General features: G+C 44.0%; 1 protein-coding gene across 1 annotated transcript in view; it reads left to right on the top strand.

Moving 5' to 3' along the window:
• Positions 1-14,290: 14,290 nt before the first annotated feature.
• The window catches only part of TOMM70 (translocase of outer mitochondrial membrane 70), a 50,897-nt gene continuing 43,663 nt past the window's right edge, over positions 14,291-21,524 (top strand). The window contains exon 1 of the mRNA XM_062206950.1: positions 14,291-15,081. Coding sequence (XP_062062934.1) covers positions 14,758-15,081 — 324 coding nt within the window. The 5' untranslated portion in view covers positions 14,291-14,757. The remainder of the gene's footprint in view (positions 15,082-21,524) is intronic.

The raw sequence follows: 21,524 nt of genomic DNA, 5'->3' as shown, positions 1-21,524 counted from the left end.
TCTACTTCCAAATCCAGTTTTCTGCTAATGAGCATTCTGGGAGGCAGCAGGTGATGTCCGAAGTGGTTGGGTCCCTGCAACCCTCCATGGAATACTATTGAGTTCCGGGCTCCTGGCTTCATTCTAGCCCACTGTTGGCTGTTGGGCGCATTTGGAGAGTGAGCCAGCAGACAGGGGAATCTCTGTCTCTCTGCCTTTCAAATAAACTTAATTAACTAAGATAAAATAATTTAAAGCAAGATCTTTTAAAAAAATAATAAAATGAACCTGGACCTAAGTCTAATAGTTTATAAAAAAGTTAAGATAGATCATAGACATAAATGTAAATTGTAAAACTATAAAACTTATAGGAGAAAAATATGAGGTTAACAATTTGATGCCAGCGTTGTGGCATAGCAGGTAAAGCCAGCGCCTGCAACACTGGCAACCCATTTATGTGTCAGCTCAAGTCCCGGCTGCTCCACTTCTGATCCAGCTCCCTGCTAATGGCCTGGTAAAGCACTGGAAGATGGCCCAAGTGCTTGGCTCCCTGCCAACCACATGGGAGACCTGGAGGAAGCTCCTGGCTCTTGGCTTTCACCTCAAGGCCATCCTGGCAGATGGAATATCCTCCAGCAGGTGGAAGATCCTCCCTGCCACCCCACTTCATCCGGTAACTTTCAACTAAATAAATCTTAAAAAAAAAAAAAAAAGTGGGCAAAGAGCAGTGGGTATCTAGCTTAGCAGTTAATGTTCCCATATCCCACACTGGAGTACTTGGATGGGATTCCTGGCTCATGCTCCTGATTCCAGCTTCCTGCTAATGCACTCTGGGAGGCAGTAGTGATGGTTCAATCCACATGGGACAGAAATAATGTTCCCAGCTTCTGACTTCAGCATATGCAAAGAACTCTCAAAATTCAGCATTAATAGGCCGGCGCCGTGGCTCAACAGGCTAATCCTCCGCCTTGTGCCGCCAGCACACCGGGTTCTAGTCCCAGTCGGGGCGCCGGATTCTATCCCGGTTGCCCCTCTTCCAGGCCAGCTCTCTGCTATGGCCCGGGAGTGCAGTGGAGGATGGCCCAAGTCTTTGGGCCCTGCACCCGCATGGGAGACCAGGAGAAGCACCTGGCTCCTGGCTTCGGATCAGCGCGATGTGCTGGCCGCAGCGGCCATTGGAGGGTGAACCAACGGCAAAAAGGAAGACCTTTCTCTCTGTCTCTCTCTCTCTCTCTCATTATCCACTCTGCCTGTTTAAAAAAAAAAAATCAGCATTAATAAAAGAAACAATTCAATGAGAAAATGAGCAAAAGACATGAAAGACATTTCACTAAGGAGGATATACAGGAGTCACTGTGCACTTACTCCTCATGTAGGATCTCTGTCCTTAATGTGTTGTCCAATGTGAATTAATGCTGTAACTAGTACTCAAGCAGTATTTTACACTTTATGTTCTGTGTGGGTGCAAACTGTTGAAATCTTTACTTAATTTATACTAAACTGATCTTCTGTATATAAAGATAATTGAAAATGAATCTTGATGCAAATGGAATGGGAGAGGGAGTAGGAGATGGGAGGGTTGCGGGTGGGAGGGAAGTTATGGGGGGAAAAAGCCATTGTAATCCATAAACTGCACTTTGGAAATTTATATTTATTAAATAAAAGTTTAAAAAAGGAGGATATACGAAGGGCAAATAAGTATATGAAAACATGTTTAACATCTTTAGCCATTAGGAAAAGGCAAATTAAGACCGCAGTGTGGGGCCAGCATCCCATATTGTCGCCAGTTCATGTCCCGGCTGCTCCTCTTCTGATCCAGCTCTCGGCTATGGCCTGGGAAAGCAGTGGAAGGCCTGAGCACTTGGGCCCCTGCACCTGCGTGAGAGACTGGGTTGGGGGTGGGGGGAGCTCCTAACTCCTGGCTTCGGATCAATTCAGCTCTGGCTGTTAAAGCTATTTGGGGAATAAACCAGAGGATGGAAGACCACTCTCTCTGTGTGTGTCTCTCTCTGTCTGTAACTCTGCCTCTCAAATAAATAAAATCTTTAAACACACACACACACACAATGCAACATCACTATTCACTCATCAGTTTTTTAAAAGTAGCTTCAAGGGGCCAGCACCGTGGCTTACTTGGTTAATCCTCTGCCTGTGGCGCCAGCACCCCATATGGGCGCCGGGTTCTAGTCCCAGTTGCTCCTCTTCCAGTCCAGCTCTCTGCTGTGGCCCGGGAAGGCAGTGGAGGATGCCCAAGTGCTTGGGCCCCTGCACCCGCATGGGAGACCAGGAGGAAGCACCTGGCTCCTGGCTTCAGATCGGTGTAGCTCCAGCCATGGTGGCCATTTGGGGGGTGAACCAATGGAAGGAAGACCTTTCTCTGTCTTTCTCTCACTGTCTAACTCTATCTGTCAAATAAATTTTTTTAAAAATTATTAAAAAAAAAAAAGTAGCTTCAAGCCAAATGCTTAAGAAGAAACAGTCAAGGAACAGTTTTTTTTCTTTTTTTCTTTTATAGTATTTGTTGAACTCTTAACATAGAGTTCATCATGCGTGTATAAAATAAAAAAAAAAAAAGAAAGAAAGAAACAGAGAAGCTGGATTACTTATGCATTGCTGGTGAGAATGAAAAATGATACAGCCACTTTGGAAAGCTGTTTGCCAGTTTCCTCTAAAACTAAAAATACATCTACACTATGACCCAGTGGTTGCACTCTGGGGTATTTACCCTAGAGAAGCAAAAACCTTTGTTCATGCAAAAACCTGCATGTGAATATACAGGCTTGATATGCACAACTTAGGTTGACCTCAAGAGAATTGTACTGGGCAAGAAAGTCCAGTCTTAAATGAAAATTTTATATTTACATAAACAAGTTTATAATTTTATAATTATGTAAATTTAAATTATTTCATATAATACTCTTTAAATAACATAATCACAGAGATGAAGAGAACATTAATGGTTCTCATGAGTTAGGGCTGGAGAAGAGGGGTTGTCTCTAACAAATTAGCTTGAGGGAGTTTTATGGTTATATAATAGTTCTGCACTTTGTGGCAGTAGTTACATAAAACTGCGCATATGATAATATTGCACAGACCTACACATACTAATGAGTATATGGTGAGATCTGGATAAGTTCTGCAGATTGTATCCATGTCAGTTTCCTGGTTTGATACTGTACTATCATTATGCAAGTTGTGAATATTGGGAGCAGTGGGATGACTGATGCATGGGACTTTCATGCACATTTATTTGAATTTCCTGTGACTCTGTCATTGTTTCACAATAAAAACTAAACAAACCTGATACCAAGAAAAAGAAACTCTTAAGGGGGAAGGGAATATAATTATATTAGAATTGTATCAACGAACCATATTGAATCTGCTTAAAAACTAATAAAAATGGGGCCGGCATTGTGGCATAACAGGTTAAGCTGCAACCTGCAATGCCAGCATCCCATAAGGGTGATTACTGGAGACCTGGCTGCTTTACTTCTGATCCAGCTCCTTGCTAATGTGACTGGGAAAGCAGTGGTAGATGGATCAAGTCCTTGGGGCCCTGCTACCCATAAGGAGGACTGAGATGAAGCTCCTGGCTCCCGGCTTTGGCCTGGCCCACTTCTGGCTGCTGCGGACATTTGGGGACTGAACCAGCAGATGGATGATATCTCTGTCTCTCTTTCCCTCTCTCACTCTGTAGCTCTCTGCCTTTCAAATAAATAAAAATAAATCTTAAAATAAGCAAATATTTTAAAAAAAAGAAGAGGTTTACCATATATTTGGAAATATCAACCCAAAACAACCAACATCTGAATAAATTTTTTGCAGATTCTAAAGTGAAAGAAAAATTCCTCAAGGAATTTGGAACAAAAGAAAGAAGAGACAGGAGTTGTAAAGAAAATTATGATAATTACATTATTATCAGACTTTTTGCAAGTGATGCCTTTTGCCTTAACAAAATATGAAGGGGCCAGCGTCATGGCATAGCGGGTAAAGCCGCCGCCTGCAGTGCAGACATCCCATATGGGACTCGGTTCAAGTCCTGGCTGCTCCACTTCCAATCCAGCTCTCTGCTATGGCCTGTGAAAGCAGTAGAAGATGGCCCAAGTCCTTGGGCCCCTGCACCTGTAAGAAGCTCCTGGCTCCTGGCTTCAGATCAGCACAGCTACAGCCGCTGTGGCCAATTGAGATGTGAACCAGCAGAAGGAAGACCTTTCTCTCTGTCTCTACTTCTCTCTCTGTTTCTACCTCTCTGTAACTCTGTCTTTCAAATACATAAAATAAATCTTAAAAAAAAAAAAAAAAAAGAAAGTAGTATAAGATGGCCCAAGTCCTTGGGCCCCTGCACCCATGTGGGAGACCCGGATGAAGCTCCTGACTCCTGTCTTCAGCCTGGCCCAGCCCTGGCCATTGGGTTTGGGGAGTGGACCTGTGGATGGAAGATCTCTCTCTCTCTCTCTCTCTCTCTCACTCTTTCTGCCTTTCAAACAAATAAATGTTTTTTTTTAACAAAAGAAAGTACACTAAGTTAGTTATTAATGTAACACTGCTTTGGAAGTATTATTGCCAATAAGTACAACATCAGTACAATTAGAAGGTAGATATGCACATATCAACAATGATAACAAGGAAAGAAGGTATGAGCTAAGAATTTTAGACCCAGCACAATTTGCTGCAGTGGATATTGCTACTGCTGATTTGAGCCCCAGGAACTTTTTCCATCAACAATGAAGTATGAGGCTTATGAATGAGCAGACAAGAGGGCAATTACAGCATAATTTTTCTTTTTTTTTTCTCAATTTTTAAAGGAAGTCTGTATTTTTATTTTTTATTTTAAAGATTTACGTATTTATTTGAAAGGCAGAGTTACAGAGAGGCAGCACAGGTAGAGAGAGAGGTCTTCCATCCGTTGGTTCACTCCTCAAATGGCCACAATAGCCAGAGCTGGGCTGATCTAAAACCAGGACCCAGGAGCTTCTTCCAGCTCTCCCACATGGGTGTAGGGGCCCAAGGGCTTGGGTCATCTTCTACTGCTTCCCCAGACCATAGCAGAGAGCTGGATGGGAAGTGGAGCAGCCGGGACTCAAACCGGCACATATATGGGATGCTGGCACCGCACGCTGCAGCCTCACCTGCTATGCCATAGCGCCGGCCTCTTCAGCATAGTTTATTGAAAAAGAGACAGAAATTATTAACCCCTGATAGACCAGGCAGGTGCCTCAAAAGACTGACAGCCTGGTCTGTATTCAGACTGGGGTTTTTAGGGACACCAGTATGGGCCCCACATTTCTTCTCCCCCTACATCTTCTCTGGGATACTACTGGGTGAAGGGCTTTCTGGTGGAGAATTCTTCCTAGAACTTCATAATAGCACCTGTGGTAAGGGCAGATGAGATTTCCCTAAGCTGCCCTCAGGGGCAGTGCTGAAATCTATCTAATCAGGTTGTAAAACAAGACTAATCACTTCAGGCATGGAATCCCACTAAACAAACCCCTCTAGATGATACTGCCTATCAAGTGTTTTATCCATTTATTTAGATAGAGTTATAGAGAGAGAGGGAGAGACAGAGAAGGATAGAGAGAGATCTTCCATCTGCTGGTTCACTCCCCAGATGGCCTCAACAACCAGTGCTGTGGGCCCAGCCAAAGTCAGAAGCCAGAAGCTTCTTCTGGATCTCCCACATGCATGACAGGGCCCGGGTAGTTGGGCCACCCTGCTATGCTTTCTTGGACCATTAGCAGGGAGCTGGATTGGAAGTGAAGCAACAGAGATGAACTGGCGCCCATACAGGATGCTGGCATCCCAGACAGTGTACCTGATACAATACAACACCGGTCCCCATAATTTATTTTCTTTTAAATTTCTCATTTTCTTCAGCCCCTTTTGTATGTATAGACTAGTATCTACCTAGCTGCCTTAACAATATGAATTTGACGGCCGGCACTGTGGCTTAATAGGCTAATCCTCCGCCTTGCGGCGCTGGCACACCGGGTTCTAGTCCGGGTTGGGGCGCTGGATTCTAACCCCGGTTGCCCCCCTTCCAGGCCAGCTCTATGCTGTGGCCCGGGAAGGCAGTGGAGGATGGCCCAGTGGAGGGAGACCAGGAGAAGCACCTGGCTCCTGGCTTCGGATCAGCGAGATGTGCTGGCCGCAGTGGCCATTGGAGGGTGAACCAACGGCAAAAAGGAAGACCTTTCTCTCTGTCTCTCTCTCTCTCTCACTATCCACTCTGCCTGTCAAAAAAAAAAAAAAGAATTTGAATTGGACATGTTAACATAAACTCATATTACTATATATGTGTGTCCTAACTGTCCACTGAGTAGGCCTAGAGAAAAATGACCAATCTAAATGCAATGAGCACTACTCATGTAAGGTAGCCAGGTATACATTACCTTATGTGTATAGATGGGCCAAAAAATGTTGCTGCTTTTCTTTAAGAAAAATGAGAATTTTTATATAATGGAATGAAGAAGCAAGCCTTGGAAGCAAACAAGCACTTACAAATCAAAAGTCTTGGCATTGTTCAATAACCTGGTTAGGTGGGTCCCAGCCCTCTCTATGGGGGCAGCTTAGGAGAATGTCATTTGCCACTCACCACGGGTGCTATTATGAAGTTCTGGAGAAATTCCACACCCAGAAAACCCTTAACCCAGCAATATCCCAGGAAGACTATAGGAAGAAGAGATAGGGAGGGCCCACACCCACATCCACTCCCTTCATTATTTCTTTTCACCAAACTCGGCTAGCATGCTTACTGCTACTCCCATTTCTCAGTTCTTCTCTGTGAGACAGCCCCAGGGCAGCCGCTCACTAACACCAGTACCCACACTGTGGCCTTGAAATGCCCTTTCTCAAGGAAAACAACAACAAAACAAAGGACAAAGGAAAAAGGAACAGCAAAAGAAAACAAAACAGGACTTCTTAGAAATAGCTGATTCCTGTTTTGTTGCAAGGAATCTACAAACTGACCTTGGAAATTCTTGACATAGCAAAGAGCAAGGAAACTATTAAAAACTACCAGGGTCTTTTCAAAAGGACTTAGGAGTCAAAGATAAAATAGTTTGAATTTCAATTTCCCTATGTAAAAGTGTCCCAACTAGTAAATGAAAATGAGATGATAGAATCACAATATTGCCGTTTTGTGACCTCCTTTGGAGTAGTGTGGATTAAGCATCTGTAGCTACTACCACAGAGAGACAAACCAGAAGTTATCTGCCTTCTACAGTTTTGCAAAAGAACCAAACTTGAATTTAGTTCAGCCTAGATCTAGATCCATCTAGATCCATCTGACAATACAGATGGAAAGAGACTTGGAGAAAATATCAATTTTTTACTTATGTACATTTCGTGCTAGGTATACTGTATTTCAACAAAATGTTAAAAATATCAAGTTTTTTAGATGGAGTAGACTAAACCACAGTATGTAGCATTGTACCTTTGGGTGATAATATATTTGTACGTACATATTAATTAAACACAAGTAAGCCATCATTGTATAAGTCAAGATAATGGTTATTTATGATAGATGTAAGCTGTGATTTAGGTAAGACACATGGGAAAAAGTTCTAAGTTGATGGTAAAGTTCTCCATCTTGGCTTGGATGGTGGTTACAAGTGTGTTGGCTTTATAAAAGTTCATACATTATTCTACTGGTAGGCTTTCATGTAATTTCCAATTTTTGCTATTATAAGCAACTATGCCTTCAGCGTCATGGTATTTTTGTGTAGTGTTTCAAAACTGCATATCTGGAAATTTCTGGATTCGTAGTATCTGCATTTTATTAAACACTAATAGCTGAACAAAAGTCAGCACACGTTAGCTGGGTTCTGTATTAAGGGTCGCATCAGACTGAAATCTGGATATTTAAGGCTCACTGTGCTCTTCAAAATACTCAAGTGGTGGTGGAATGTAAATTAGTGCAGCCATTGTGGAAAACAGTAGGGAGAGTTCTTTAAAAACTAAAAATAGATCTGCCATATGATCCAGCAACCCCTTTACTGGATATATATCCAAAAGACATGAACTCATCAAAGATGAGTTTAGAGCGTGCACCACGTATATAGCAGCACTGTTCACAATAGTTAAAATACAGAATCAGCCAAATTGCCCATCATCAATGTATACAGAAAATGTGATACACACACATAAAATGGAACATTATTCAAGAATTTTAAAAAAAGAATGAAATTCTTTCATTTGCTGCAAAATGGTTGCAACTGGAAGACATTACATTAATGAAATAAGCTGGACACAGAATGATGAATACTGCATGTTCTCTGTTGTATGTGAGAGCTAACATTGTTTAAAAATCAAAAAACAGAGACAAAAAGAAAGAAATGCCTGTACTAGTTTTGCTGCAAATACAATTTTGTCAAACTTTGTTTTAAATATTTGTCAAATTGATACAAATTATATTTTACTATAATATTAATGATTTTATTAATTAAAATTTATGAGTGAAGCTGAACATCTTTTCATTTCATTATTGCTTATAACCCTGGGCTGTATTCCTGTTGAACTATGGCCTTTTTACTTTTTATTTGTTTTTATTTATTTATTTACTGGAACATTAAGCCTTTGACGACAAGGTAAATTAAAAGTTATCTCTGGACCAGCGCTGTGGTGTAGCGGATAAAGCTACCACCTGAAGTGCCAGCTTCCCATATGGGTGCTCCATCACAAAACACAAACACCGGAGTAAGGGAAAGGGTTTATTGGGGAAAACCATCAGGCTGGAGGGAAGGGGCGAAGAAGGAAAAAGAGAGAGAAGGAGAGTATAAGAGAGAGAGACAGAGAGGAGAGGAGCTAGCAAGGAGAGAAGAGAGAAGGGGGAGAAGAGAGTAGAGAGCGCAGAGAAGAGAGTGAGAGAGCCACGTGTTCAGGAACAGGTCCTTTTAAAACTTTGCGGGAGGGCAGGCAGGGAAGCAGGAGCAGCGAATCCTATTAGGATGGGGGTGGAGCTTGACACTGGTGGTTGGGCCCTGTGGCCACCTGGCTTCCAGCAATGGCAGCAGGGGCTAGAGCCTAGGGTGGTGTGAGGGTGTAGATCGCGCCATAGATAAAACTGCACCATTTTCCTAACACTTGGGCCCCTGCAGCCCTGTGGGAGACTGGAAGAAACTTCTGGCTCCTGGCTTTGGATTGGCCCAGCTCCAGCTATTGCAGCTGTCTGGGGAGCGAACCGGTGTTTGGAAGACTTCTTTCTCTGCCTCTGCCTCTCTGTAACTCTGCCTTAGGATCTCTGTCTTTAATGTGCTGTACACTGTTATTCAATGTTATAACTAGTACTCCAACAGTATTTTTTCACTTTGTGTTGCTATGTGGGGGCAAACTGTTGAAATCTTTACTTAATATACACTAAACTGATCTTCTGTATATAATTATAGAGAATTGAAAATGAATCTTGATGTGAATGGAAGGGGAGAGGGAGCAGAAGGGGGGAGGGTTGCGGGTGGGAGAGAAGTTATGGGAGGGGGAAGCCATTGTAATCCATAAGCTGTACTTTGGAAATTTATATTCATTAAATATAAAAGTTAAAAAATAAATAAATAAATAAAAATAAAAATGTTATCTCAAAAAAATTTTTAAATGAAGAAAAAATTGAAATACTCCAGCTGTCAGAACTGTTTCCTGTGATTGTAGAACATTTTCTTACAGGCTGTTGGCCAAGGACTACTTGGGCTATTCCAGGCTCTTGCTTCCTACCTAGGGAAGCATTCTAGGGGCTGGCACTGTGGTGTAGTAGATTAAGCCTCTACCTGCAGTGCCACATCCCATATGGGCACCTATTCAAGTCCTAGCTGCTCCATTTCAGATCCAGCTCTCTGATAAAAGCCTGGGAAAGCAGATGCAAGTCCTTGGGCCCCTGTACCCACATTGAAGACTCAGAAGAAGCTCCTGGCTACAGATTGGCCTGGCCACCGCTGTGGTCATTTGGGAAGTGAACCGGGAAATGGAAGATCCCTGTTGCTTTTCTCCCTCTGTCTGTAACTCTCTCTCTCTCAAATAAATAAAATCTTTTAAAAAATTGAATAAAACTTGAATTCCTCATCATTGGAGGTTTTCCACTTATTAGAAAAAATACTAGGGCCAGCGCTGTGGTGCAGTGAGTTAAGCCGTAGTCTGCAGTGCCGCATGCCATATGGGCTACTGGTTCAAGTCCCAGCTGTTCCACTTTAGATCCAGCTCCCTGCTGTGCCTGGGAAAGCAGCAGAGGATGGTTCAAGTCCTTGGGCTCCTGCACCCATGTGGGAGACTCAGAAGAAGCTCCTGGCTCCTGGCTTTGGCCTAGCTCAGGCCTGGCTATCGTGGCAATTTGGGGAGTGAACCAACAGATGAAAATCTCTCTCTAACTCTGCCTTTCAAATAAGAGTTACACAGAGAGGAGAAGCAGTGAGAGAGAGAGAGAGAGAGAGAGAGAGAGAGATCTTCCATACAATTATTCACCCCCCAGTTGGCCGCAACGGCTGGAGCTGCGCCAATCCGAAGGCTGGAGCCAGGAGCTTCTTCTGGGTCTCCCACGTGGGTGCAGGGGCCTAAGGACTTGGGTCATCTTCTACTGCTTTCCCTGGCCATGGCAGAGAGCTGGATGGGAAGTGGAGCAGCCAGGTCTTGAACCGGCGCCCACGTGGGATGCCAGCACTTCAGGCCAGGGTGTTAACCTGCTGCGCCACAGCGCCAGCCCCTATACCCCTATAAATAAATCTTTTTAAAAAAGAAAAAATTAGATGGGCTAATACACAATGAGGTCAGGTCCCTGTTGGAATGAGAAAGGAAGAAAATCCCTTTAAGGGTGGACAAAATGGACCCCACCCCTCTGAGTTTCTAGTTTTATCATGCAAATAGCAATATAGTGGTCTCACACCTCGTAGGTTTTTTCTGTTTTATCTTGAGCAGGCTAGACAGGATTACAATTCTGGCCCTTTCCAGGGTTTTGTCCCTGCCCTCTCTGATTAACTGTTAGCTGCCATTCTGCTCCCCAAGTTGTGCCTAAAAGACCCCTCCTTGACAAGTTTCTTGGTTTTCCTTCCTTGGAAACTCCCTCCTTGTGTGTTGTGGCAGGAGGCTTCTCACTTAAATAACTCTTGCTCTATTCACTGCTCCTGTCCATGTGGAAATTCTAAGTGAGATAAGAACCAAGATCACCTCCATCATTCCTATAACAATACTAAAAGGCAAAGTTAGGAAAGCACAGTCTTTAATCTTCCAGATTCACCGTTAATAATAATCAATGCTAACTACCATCAGGACTATATATCTACCGCTACTCATTGAACACGAGGGAGTTACAAAATGGTGCCCTTTGGGGATGAATGCTCAACTCCAGGTACATGATTTAATGATGGACTAGCATTTTTGTGCACATCAGAACAGGAGCAACTTTCTTTAGGCAGAGACTAGGCTGTAGTGAGCAAAATGCAGGTCAGATCTCAGTCTCTGCTAGTCCCAGTACCCTTGAGGAGGGTATAATGAGCATAATATAAATGTAATATCTTTATCAATTAAAGTTTAAGGCAGCATTTCTATATTTTCAAGTACCAAATTCTTGTGGGTGGAAATGAACTGTCATGAGGATGAGAAGATCTTCTAAACCTGTGTGAGTGGGCAAAAAGGTGACAAATGAGTGCATGAAGTACACATATGAGCTATCAGTCACAGCTGAGGACAGGGAACTAGGATTACTATAGAATGTTCCCTGAAGATAAATGCAGAAGCTTTGTCTGACAGCAAAAAGAACAGCCACTTGATTGAATCATGACACGGCATTCTTGAGCAGCAAGAAGTACCACCCACTCAACTGATGCTTTGACAGAAGTTGAGTAAGTCAAAAATCATCTGAATCATGGGAAAAAATAACAGCAGGAGAGTTCAGAGGAAACAGGGACCTTCAAATATCCAAAGTGTGGTACAAATCACAAACCAACCAGGAGTCAATCCAGAGAAGTTGCCACCATTAGAAATCATGTGCTTTCCATCACAACCACCTAGCTACTTGTTTCCCCCCATTCATCTGTTGAAATCCTAACCCCTCATGTGGGAGTATGAGAAGGTAGGCCTTTTGAGAGGTGATTAAGTCTAATAAAAGGGACTTCAGATAGACTCTTGGCTTCTTTCCACCACATGAGAATACAAAGGACCTAACTATGATGGTACCCTGGTCTCAGACTTCCACTCTCCAGAACTGTGATGAACATATTTCTATTATTTATAAGTTACCCAATCTATGGTATTTTTGTTACAGCAGCCCAAACTTAGTAAGATAGGAGACATTTTCTTGAGCATCTGTTATGTATTATATATACTTTCAGGTGCTTTCACATGTTGGAAAATAGGAAAGTGAGAAGGAAGAATAATTTATAAAAGATATTGCAAAGTTAATCTTTTTTCTTAAAGACTCATTTATTTGAAAGGCAGAGTTACAGAGAGAGAGGGATCGTCCATTTGCTGGTTCACTCCCCAAATGGCCACAACAGCTGGAGCTGGGCCAGACTGAAGTCAGGAGCCAGGAACTCCATCTGGGTCTTCCACATGTTGCAGAACCCCCAAAAATAAACCATTTAGATCTTTTAGATAATTATTAATTTTTAAAAAGTTTCAAAAGATTTTAACGTTGCCTTTGTAGAGGGAAACTGTGTGGCTGGGAGCAGGGACTACATAGTTTTCACAGTAAATTTGTTGTAACTTTTAGATTTTAACCATTAAAAATTTACTGCCTATTACAGTAACTAAGTACAGTTTCAAAAAAGTTAAATGTTTTAGTTCCTGCCAATAGTTAGCAATTACTAGTATACCACAATCCTAAAACAGGCTGTAGAAAAATTAAATTTCAGGGGAAAAAGACCCTCTTCCAGTTCTGAAAAGGCAAAGCAGAGATTCTGTTAAAGGACTTGCTGAGGTTGTGGGCTCAGAAGAGAGAAGCTGATTATCTCCAACAATCACTAAGTGATGAATTCCATTGCTATTATTCTGGCCCCCTGTCCCTGGTTTTAGTCTGTTGCTAAGAAACCCAATTGCCTGAAAGTAATTTACTAATAGAAACCTAAATGAAGCAAGAGAAAAGCATTAATCCGGAATGTCTTTCAATTTAGGCCACTCTATTTTAATCAGTCCATTTTCCTGCTGCTTAATAAATTATCTCTTTTCAATCTTTATGTAGTGCTGTGATGATGAAAATCCAATTGTATGCATGGATCATTTTTAATGTAATGACCTGCAAACTTGTGTGCATGGGGATTTTGACAATTTTGTTTTTATTGACTTGAAAAGCAGAGCAACACATATCTCAACCACTGCTTCACTCCCCAAATGTCCACAATAGCTAGGGCTGGGCTAGGGTAAGCAAAGCCAAGGGCCAGGAATTCTATCTGGGTCTCCCAGTTTGGGGAGTAGGGACCCAAGTACTTGAGCCATCACCTCCTGCACCCCAGGGTGTGCATCAGCAGGAAGCTGGATTGGAATTGGAGGTGGGACTGAACCAGGAACTCCAATACAGGATGTGGACGTTCTCTGCTACACAAGGCAGGCCCTGAGTTTATTAATGTCTTTCTTCTTGAAAATACTGTGAATTAAAAAAAAAAAAAGTCATACAAAGGTGTTTTTTTGTATTTAAATAGCTCTGGTGCAGCAGAGAAAAATTCTGAATCAAGAGATAGGAAATCAAGAGATAGGAATCAAGAGATAGGAAAACTATGAAATCACGATTTGGTAATGAAGCGAATGGGTGTGGGCCTGAGGGCTGGGAAAGGCCCAGGGGCTCCAGTCAGTGAGGCGCGAGCTGGGCTCTCAGGAGAAATCCAGCTCAAGACTATGAACGTAAAGGCAGGCTGCAGGCAGGCGGGAACCCCCGGGCATCTCATTTATACCCAATCAGTTCGAGAACCTCATGACAACACAGACGTCGCCGCTTTCACACGGAGAGCAGCTGGGACCCTGTAGAAGCCGTTTCTATTGGAGCCAACCTGGACTTGCCCATTTCCACTTGGCCCTTCTGCCATCTACTGCTGATCCACTAACCTCAAATTCACCCAAGCTACAACCTGGCTATGGTAGAGGTAAGACTGGTGACACAGTAGTCTAGCTTCAGCCTGAGCATCCTTAAATGAGGCCCTTCCAATCCGTTTGTCTCCCTCGACACGCGGACAGAAATCCGAGCTAACGGCCGCTCAGACCCAAGAAGCGGCAACGTGGCGTTAACGGGCAGAGGCCCAAACCTACCAATAACCTGGGCAGCTCGGCCCACGCCCCGCCCACCGTTCCTAGCAGCCAATTGCCTCCTCAACTCTTCTGCCCGCCCCGCCCCCGCCCACTCGCAGTGCAGCCGAGATTTTCCTCTGGTCGCCTACGCATCCCAAGCCCGCAGTGGCCGAGCCCCTCCTTCGCCTCGCTGGGCTAGAGGGCCATCGGTCCCTTCCTGAAGGTGGAGGACGTCGGCTACCACGCGAGCCCATGACCCTAGAAGTGATTCTGTCCAACGGCCGTGGGGAGAAAGCGAAGAGTTGCTCAGGCATCCCACCGCGTACCTCCAGTTTCCCTTAACCCGGAAGTGATTCTCCCTCTTCCTCTCCCTCCACGGTTGAGAGGGGAGGAGGAGGGCGGCTAGGTCTGGCCCGGCATGCCCCGGGCTTCCGGTGACCTCTGGCCCTTGTCTGTCGTCCGCTCCCGCTGCTTAGCGTGCTCGCTCGCTCATTGCCTTTCTTCCCTCTCTCCGGTCTCCTGTCGCACACTGCCAGGTGACTGTGGCGCCCACGACCAGCAGCGAGGCGGTGGCGGAGGACACTCGTCATGGCCGCCTCTAAGCCTGTGGAGGCGGCGGTGGTCGCAGCGGCTGCACCAGGCTCCGGGAGTGGGGTGGGCGGCAGCGGGACCGCGGGCCCGGGCACTGGGGGCCTGCCGCGATGGCAGCTGGCACTAGCTGTCGGGGCGCCCCTGCTGCTGGGTGCCGGGGCCATGTACCTGTGGAGCAGACAGCGGCGGCGCCGGGAGGCCGGAGGCCGGGGCGACGCCAGCAGCTTGAAGCGAAACAGCGAACGGAAGACCCCGGAGGGCAGAGCCAGCCCGGCACTGAGCAGCGGACACCCGGAAGGTCCCGGTGCCCACCTAGAAATGGTGAGAAGCAGCCTCGGGCCGTAGAGGTGGCACCCTGTACAGCTTTTCCTTGACAGGTTGTGCCGATGGGGTGGGGGGAGATTCCGGTCAGACGGAAGCTGCCGAGAGGCAGCACATGGGTTTAGGGAAGCCACTTCCCTGGCTTCCTTTGTAGGGAATGGAGTAGCCCGAGGGGACAGGTTAACGATCTGCTGGGACAGTTTCTTTCCGGTTTCAGAAACTTCTTTTGCTTCTCAGTGACACAGCATTTATCCTTAGCGCTGTAGGTCCGGGGAACATTTACAAGCGTGATGATTGTGTGTAATTAACAAGCGAAGCAAGCTGGATTGCATTATCGAGTGGTACACTGTGACACGAATGGCTTTGTGGTTTCCAGGGCCTAAAACAGAAGTAAGACCTTTTTAGTAATGAACCACTCCCCCTTGTTGAAGTGTTTTTGTTTGTTTTGCCAGGAGGGTTCACGGGCAACTGCAGTGCTGGTTGCTTGACAGAAGAAAAGCAAACCTGATTAAATGGTTTTCTGCGCACACACACACACACACAACGGGTTCCAAAGAGTAAATTGACGTATAGTGACATTTGGTTTCGGTTTTTTTCTTCTCTGGCGTGAGTTCTTAAACTTATTGGCTGGAAGCATCTTAGATTTTTCAGTTTCACCTGCAAATATCTGTGAATGACCAATCCTAACATGTCTGATACAGTTCTCTGATGTTGGGCCAAGCATTGGAGTCTCTGGTGAACTGCCTTGTCTGAGTTTGCTGAACTGACTGTTAAATCCTTTTGGTATCTGACAGCTGTGCAGAGAATTGGCCTGGCTGCATTTAACAGTACTGGGATTGAGTGGGAGGAGGAGGATTTTATCTGATTTCTGGAGTTGTACAGGGGTAGTACCAGAGTTCAGAGCAACCTTTGGTGAAATAATTCCCAGGTGTATACATATGTAATTTTTTACACATGCAAGTTTATATACACCTGAGTACACATACAATTCATTTCCATTTTATACTTTCCAGGGTGGAAACAATTTTTTCTAAGCAGTCAGTTAGCTTCAAAGGAAGCTTTGATGTCAGAGTACTGAGGTTTGATGCCTGTAATGTGTGAAGCATTGTATGAGACTATAGAGAGCCATATGATCTTTCAGGGAGGCTAAATCATCACCAATTTAAAATTTTTAAAATTTATTTGGAAGGCGGTGAGACAGAGGAAAACAGATCCATCTGTTCACGCCGCAAATGGGCACAATAACCAGGGCTGGGCCAAGTGGAAGCCAGGAGCGAGCAACACATTCCAGCTCTCCTGTGTGGGTGGAAGGCACCCAAGTAACTGAGCCATCACCTGCTGTCTTCCAGAGTATGCTAGAATGAGAAGCAGAGCTAGGACTTAGCTCCAAGGCACTCTGATATCGAAAGCAGGTGTCCCAGATAGTGTCTTAACCACTGCATCATTCTTTTTTCTTTGTTTTTTTTTTTTTTTTAATAAGATGCATTGCAGTTTGGTGAAAGAACTGATGAACTCTAAGAATAGGAGATGTAAGCTTTCTGTTGGGCTCTGTATCATTGTTTCTTTGAAAAAGTCATTTTATTTCCCTCACCTTAGTGTCATCCCTCAAGAATAAGAAGAGTAAAATATGAGATATCCTAATAGTATTTCATCCAGTACTAAAAATTGATGATTTGGAGTGCTACTAATGAGAGTGGTCATGAGATTTTTGAATTAGTTTTCATTTGTCTTATTTCATGTCTGAAATTCTCAGATTTTTTCCAGTTTCATTTGTTTTAATTTTTAATCATGGAAGAACAGTAAATGAGTGAAGGATAAAAGTTTGCAGTTCTGTAGTAATTGTTATTAATGATAGTTTTATATACGAAACTAGGTTTCAACATTTCATTGTAGTTTCTACTGTCCTGCCTTATCTCATGGACTCTACCATTGGTATTTGATAGAATTTTGTAAATTCACTTTCAGATTTTAGATTTTCTTAAATCTCCCTCCTAGTTTTTCAGCATTGTCTGGGTCATCAAAATGATTTTTAAATCTCATGATATTTGGTAGTTTTTCAGTTTTATAAAAATTAATGTTTATTCATCTGACTGCTGTTAAAAACTAGAGTTTAAGGTTGAATTCTTTGTGAAATGTCAATTACTTTAAAATGATTTATGACTTTAGACCCAAAATAAAATTGGACAAAACACTTGCACATGCCATTGTTTGCCTTGTAGAATTTGTGGGTCTGTAATCTCACTTTGAATTACTAGATGATTCTTTAGTAAAGCAACAATATGAATGTCTTTGCCATTATTTTAATGGAAATATGTATCTTAAATGTTAGTGACCAATAAATATTGAAACACTATTTTTGTCTTTTTTAATATTTTAGTTATTAAAGTTTTAGACTAAGAAAAACTGATCACTAATTGTAATTTATTACCTGTGGTTGGAGAAATAGCTCTGTATTTTGAAAAGTGCCTTCAAATTGGTAACCTGAGTGGGGTTTTATAACTAGAGAATCATTTGTTTGAACTGATGGAAAAACTAGCAGAATGCTGATGCCCTTTTTCCACCTGAGCAGTAGCTATAATTTTTTTTAAAGATTTGTTTATTTTTTGAAAGGCAGAGTTAGGGAGAGACAGAGAAATCTTCCCCACTGGTTCCCTCCCGAGATGGTCAAAGACAAGAGCGAGGAATTTCATCTGGGTTTCCCACGGGGGTGTCAGGTCTTAGCGGTTAGGCTGTCTTCTGCTTTCCCAGGCATGACAGCAGGGAGCTGGACCAGAAGTGGAATAGCAGGGACTCAAGTGACATGCCAGTATCACGGGTGGCTGCTTAACCCACTGTGCCACAATGCTCACCCCAATAGCTATAATTTTAAGGGAATGAAGGACTGGATAAATAGTGTCTGTTCTGGGTTTGGTATTGTGAATAGAATGGGGAGCCAATGGTTTTTTTTATCTGTTTGCTTATGTTTATCTTGATACAGAATGCATAGAATTATTGAATTTATTAGATTTTGAGATTTTCATGTGCTTTGTATACTGTATCCAATTGTCTTTTTTTTCTAGGATAGCAAATACCTATCAGTCCCATGCAAAGGACATTCATATTTTTAAAATTCTTTATTTACTTTTTAAAAGATTTATTTTTTTAAAGATTTATTTATTTATTTTGAAAGTCACAGTTACACAGAGAGAGGAGAGGCAGAGGCAGAAGCAGAGGCAGAGAGAGTTCTTCCATCTGCTGGTTCATTCCCCAATTGGCCGCAATTGCCAGAGCTGTGCCAATCTGAAGCCAGGAGCCAAGAGCCTTCTCCAGGTCTCCCATGTGGGTGTAGGGGCCCAAGGACTTGGGCCATCTTCCACTGCTTTCCCAGGCCACAGCAGAGAGCCGGATCAGAAGTGGAGCAGCTGGGTCACGAACCGGCAACCTGCTGCACCACAGCAGCAGCCCCAAAAGATTTATTTATTTGTTTGAAAGACAGAATTAGAGAGAGAGGTTTTTTCATCTCCTGGTTCACTCCCCAAATGGCCGCAACAGCTGAAGCTGAACCAATCCAAAGCCATGAGCCAGGAGTTTCCTCTAGGTCTCCCATGTGGGTACAGGGGCCCAAGCACTTGGGTCATCCTCCGTTGCCTTCCCAGGCACAGCAGCAGGGATGCTGGATCAGATGTGAAGCAGCTGGGACTTGAACCAGTGCCCATGTGGGATGCCGGTACCGCAGGCCAGGGCTTTAACCCGCCACATTGCCAGCCTCCATATTTGTTTTAATTAGTTGAAATTTTGAAGTATCACTAAAGGAAAGCATGTAGTTACAATTGATGGCATCTGAGATTGAGGTACTGGTACTTAACAATGTTAAATCATATTCTATTTTGAGCCATTAAAAGATCTACCATGAGCTGCTATTTTGTTTCAGTAATTTTTTTAACTGATATGTGGTAAGACATATTCTTTGTGTTTTTTAAAGATTTATTTACTTATTTAGGCATAGTTACACAGAGAAGAGGAGAGAGAGAGAGAGAGATATCTTCTATCTGCTGGTTCACTCCCCAAATGACTGCAATGACCAGAGCGGGGCCAGGCAAGGAGCTTCCATGTAGGTACAGGGGCACAAGCACTTGGGCCATCCTCTGCTTCCCAGGCACATTAGCAGGCAGCTGGATCAGAAATGGAACAGCTGAGATTCCAACCAGTGCCCATATGCTGGCATTGCAGGCGGCAGCTTCACCTGCTACTGCACAATGTTGGCCCAAGGAACCACTAATCTTGAGTACCCCTTTAGAATAGGTAGGGGAAGACATACCTAACATTTTAATAAATGGATCTAGGACTGAGTAACCTATTGTTATCTGTCATATTTGAAATCAAATTCTTTTCCCCAAAATGATCTGTTTCTAGTCATTTTTTAAGACAGGCTCACCAAAAGCAATCCTATATGAGTAAAGTTAACAGTTTCCAATCTTTTTTTTTTTTTTAATTGAAGAACAGTTTTTTGTTTTTTTTTTAACTTGTAAGAACTCTTTATTTGGTTTTTTGTTTTTGTTTTTTTGACAGGCAGAGTGGATAGTGAGAGAGAGAGACAGAGAGAAAGGTCTTCCTTTTTGCCATTGGTTCACCCTCCAATGGCCGCTGCGGCTGGCTCATCGCGCTGATCAGGAGCCAGGTGCTTCTCCTGGTCTCCCATGCGAGTGCAGGGCACAAGGACTTGGGCAATCCTCCTCTGCACTCCCGGGTCACAGCAGAGGGCTGGCCTGGAAGTGGAGCAACCGGGATAGAATCCGGCGCCCCAACTGGGACTAGAACCCGGTGTGCCGGCGCCACAAGGTGGAGGATTAGCCTGTTAAGCCACGACGCCGGCCGTAGAACAGTTCTTTAATAAAGACTTAGTAGTGACAGGGAGAGAGAGAGACAGACAGATACAGATCTTCCATCTGCTGTTCCTTCCTCCAATGCCTGCAAATAGCTGTGGCTGGGCCAGGCTGAAGCTAGGAGCCATGAAATCCATCCAGGTCCCTCACATGGTGGCAGCAACCCTAGTACTGGGACGTCATCTGCCTGTAAGGCACATTAGCAGGAACCTGGATCAGAAGCAGAGTTGGGACTCAGTCTCAGGCTTTCCCATATGTGGGTGTCCCAAGTGGCAGTTTAACAGTGCCTGCCCTCACCTGTCAGTCTTTTTTTTTTTTTTTTTTAAGATTTATTTTGTTTATTTGAAAGAGTTAAAGACAGAAAGAGGGAGAGATGGAGAGAGGTCTTCTATCTATTGGTTCACTCCCCTAATGGCTGAAAACGCTGGGGCTGGGCCAAGCTGGAGCCAGGAGCTTCTTCCCCATCTCCCAGGTGGGTGAAAAGGCCCAAGCACTTGGGTCTTCCTCCTCTGCTTTCCCAGGTGCATTAGCAGGGAGCTGGATCACAAGTGGAACAGCAGGGCTGGCACTATGGCATAGTTGGCTAAGCCTCTGACTTCAGCGGCACCTGCATTCCATATGAGCTCTAGTTTGTGTCCTGGCCGCTGTTCCTCTTCTTTTTTTTTTTTTTTAAGGGAAAGAGTTTATTGGGGGAAGCCAAACAGACTGGAGGGAAGGGGTGAAGAAGGAAAAGAGGGAGAAGGAGAGCATAAGAGAGAGAGAGACAGAGGTCAGGAGATGGAGAGGAAAAGAGAGAGACACATGTTCAGGAGCAGGTCCTTTTAAAACTTTGCCAGGGGCCGGGCAGGGAAGTAGGAGGCTGCTCCTCTTGTGATCCAGCTCTCTGCTATGGCCTGGTAAGGCAGTGGAAGATGGCCCAAGTGCTTGGGCTCCTGCACTTGTGTGGGAGACCCAGAGGAACCTCCTGGCTCCTGGCTTCAGATCGTTCCAGATCTGGCCGTCATGGCCATTTGGGGAGTGAACCAGCGGATGGAAGACCTTTGTCTCTGTGTCTCCCTCTTTCTGTAACTCTCTCTCTCAAAATTTTTTTAAAAAGTAGACCATCCAGGACTCCCAACAAGTGCCATATGGGATGCCAGCATTATAGGTGGCAGCTTAACCTGCTACACCACAATTCCAGCCCCTCATATGTCAATCTTTACCTTTCTTGATCCTTGGCAGTTTTTCACATTGTCCACATTTTATTAAAACATTTCCTGTTGTTCCTGGGACACATTTTCCTGGTTGTTATTGTCCGTTCCTGGCTCTGCTGCTTCCTTTTAATGACCTTCACAATTCAATTCTTTTCTAATGTTCTCTACTTCCCCAGGATGCTGCTTTCCCTCCAGCAGCTTCAGCTAGCACTTCCATACTGATGACTCCCTAATTTCTTGGTTTTAGCCCAGGCCACTCATGAGGCCAAATTTAAAGGGCATCTTCATTACCTCATAAGTATGTCACATTTCATCTCTTTTTCCCAAGGACGTCCCTTCTTAACTAATGTGTGTCTCTGGTTTCCCAAGGTAGAATCTTGGATGTCAT

The sequence above is a fragment of the Lepus europaeus genome, chromosome 2, assembly GCF_033115175.1.
Source record: "Lepus europaeus isolate LE1 chromosome 2, mLepTim1.pri, whole genome shotgun sequence".
Classification (NCBI taxonomy): domain Eukaryota; kingdom Metazoa; phylum Chordata; class Mammalia; order Lagomorpha; family Leporidae; genus Lepus; species Lepus europaeus.
This window is presented reverse-complemented; position numbering and strand designations above follow the sequence as displayed.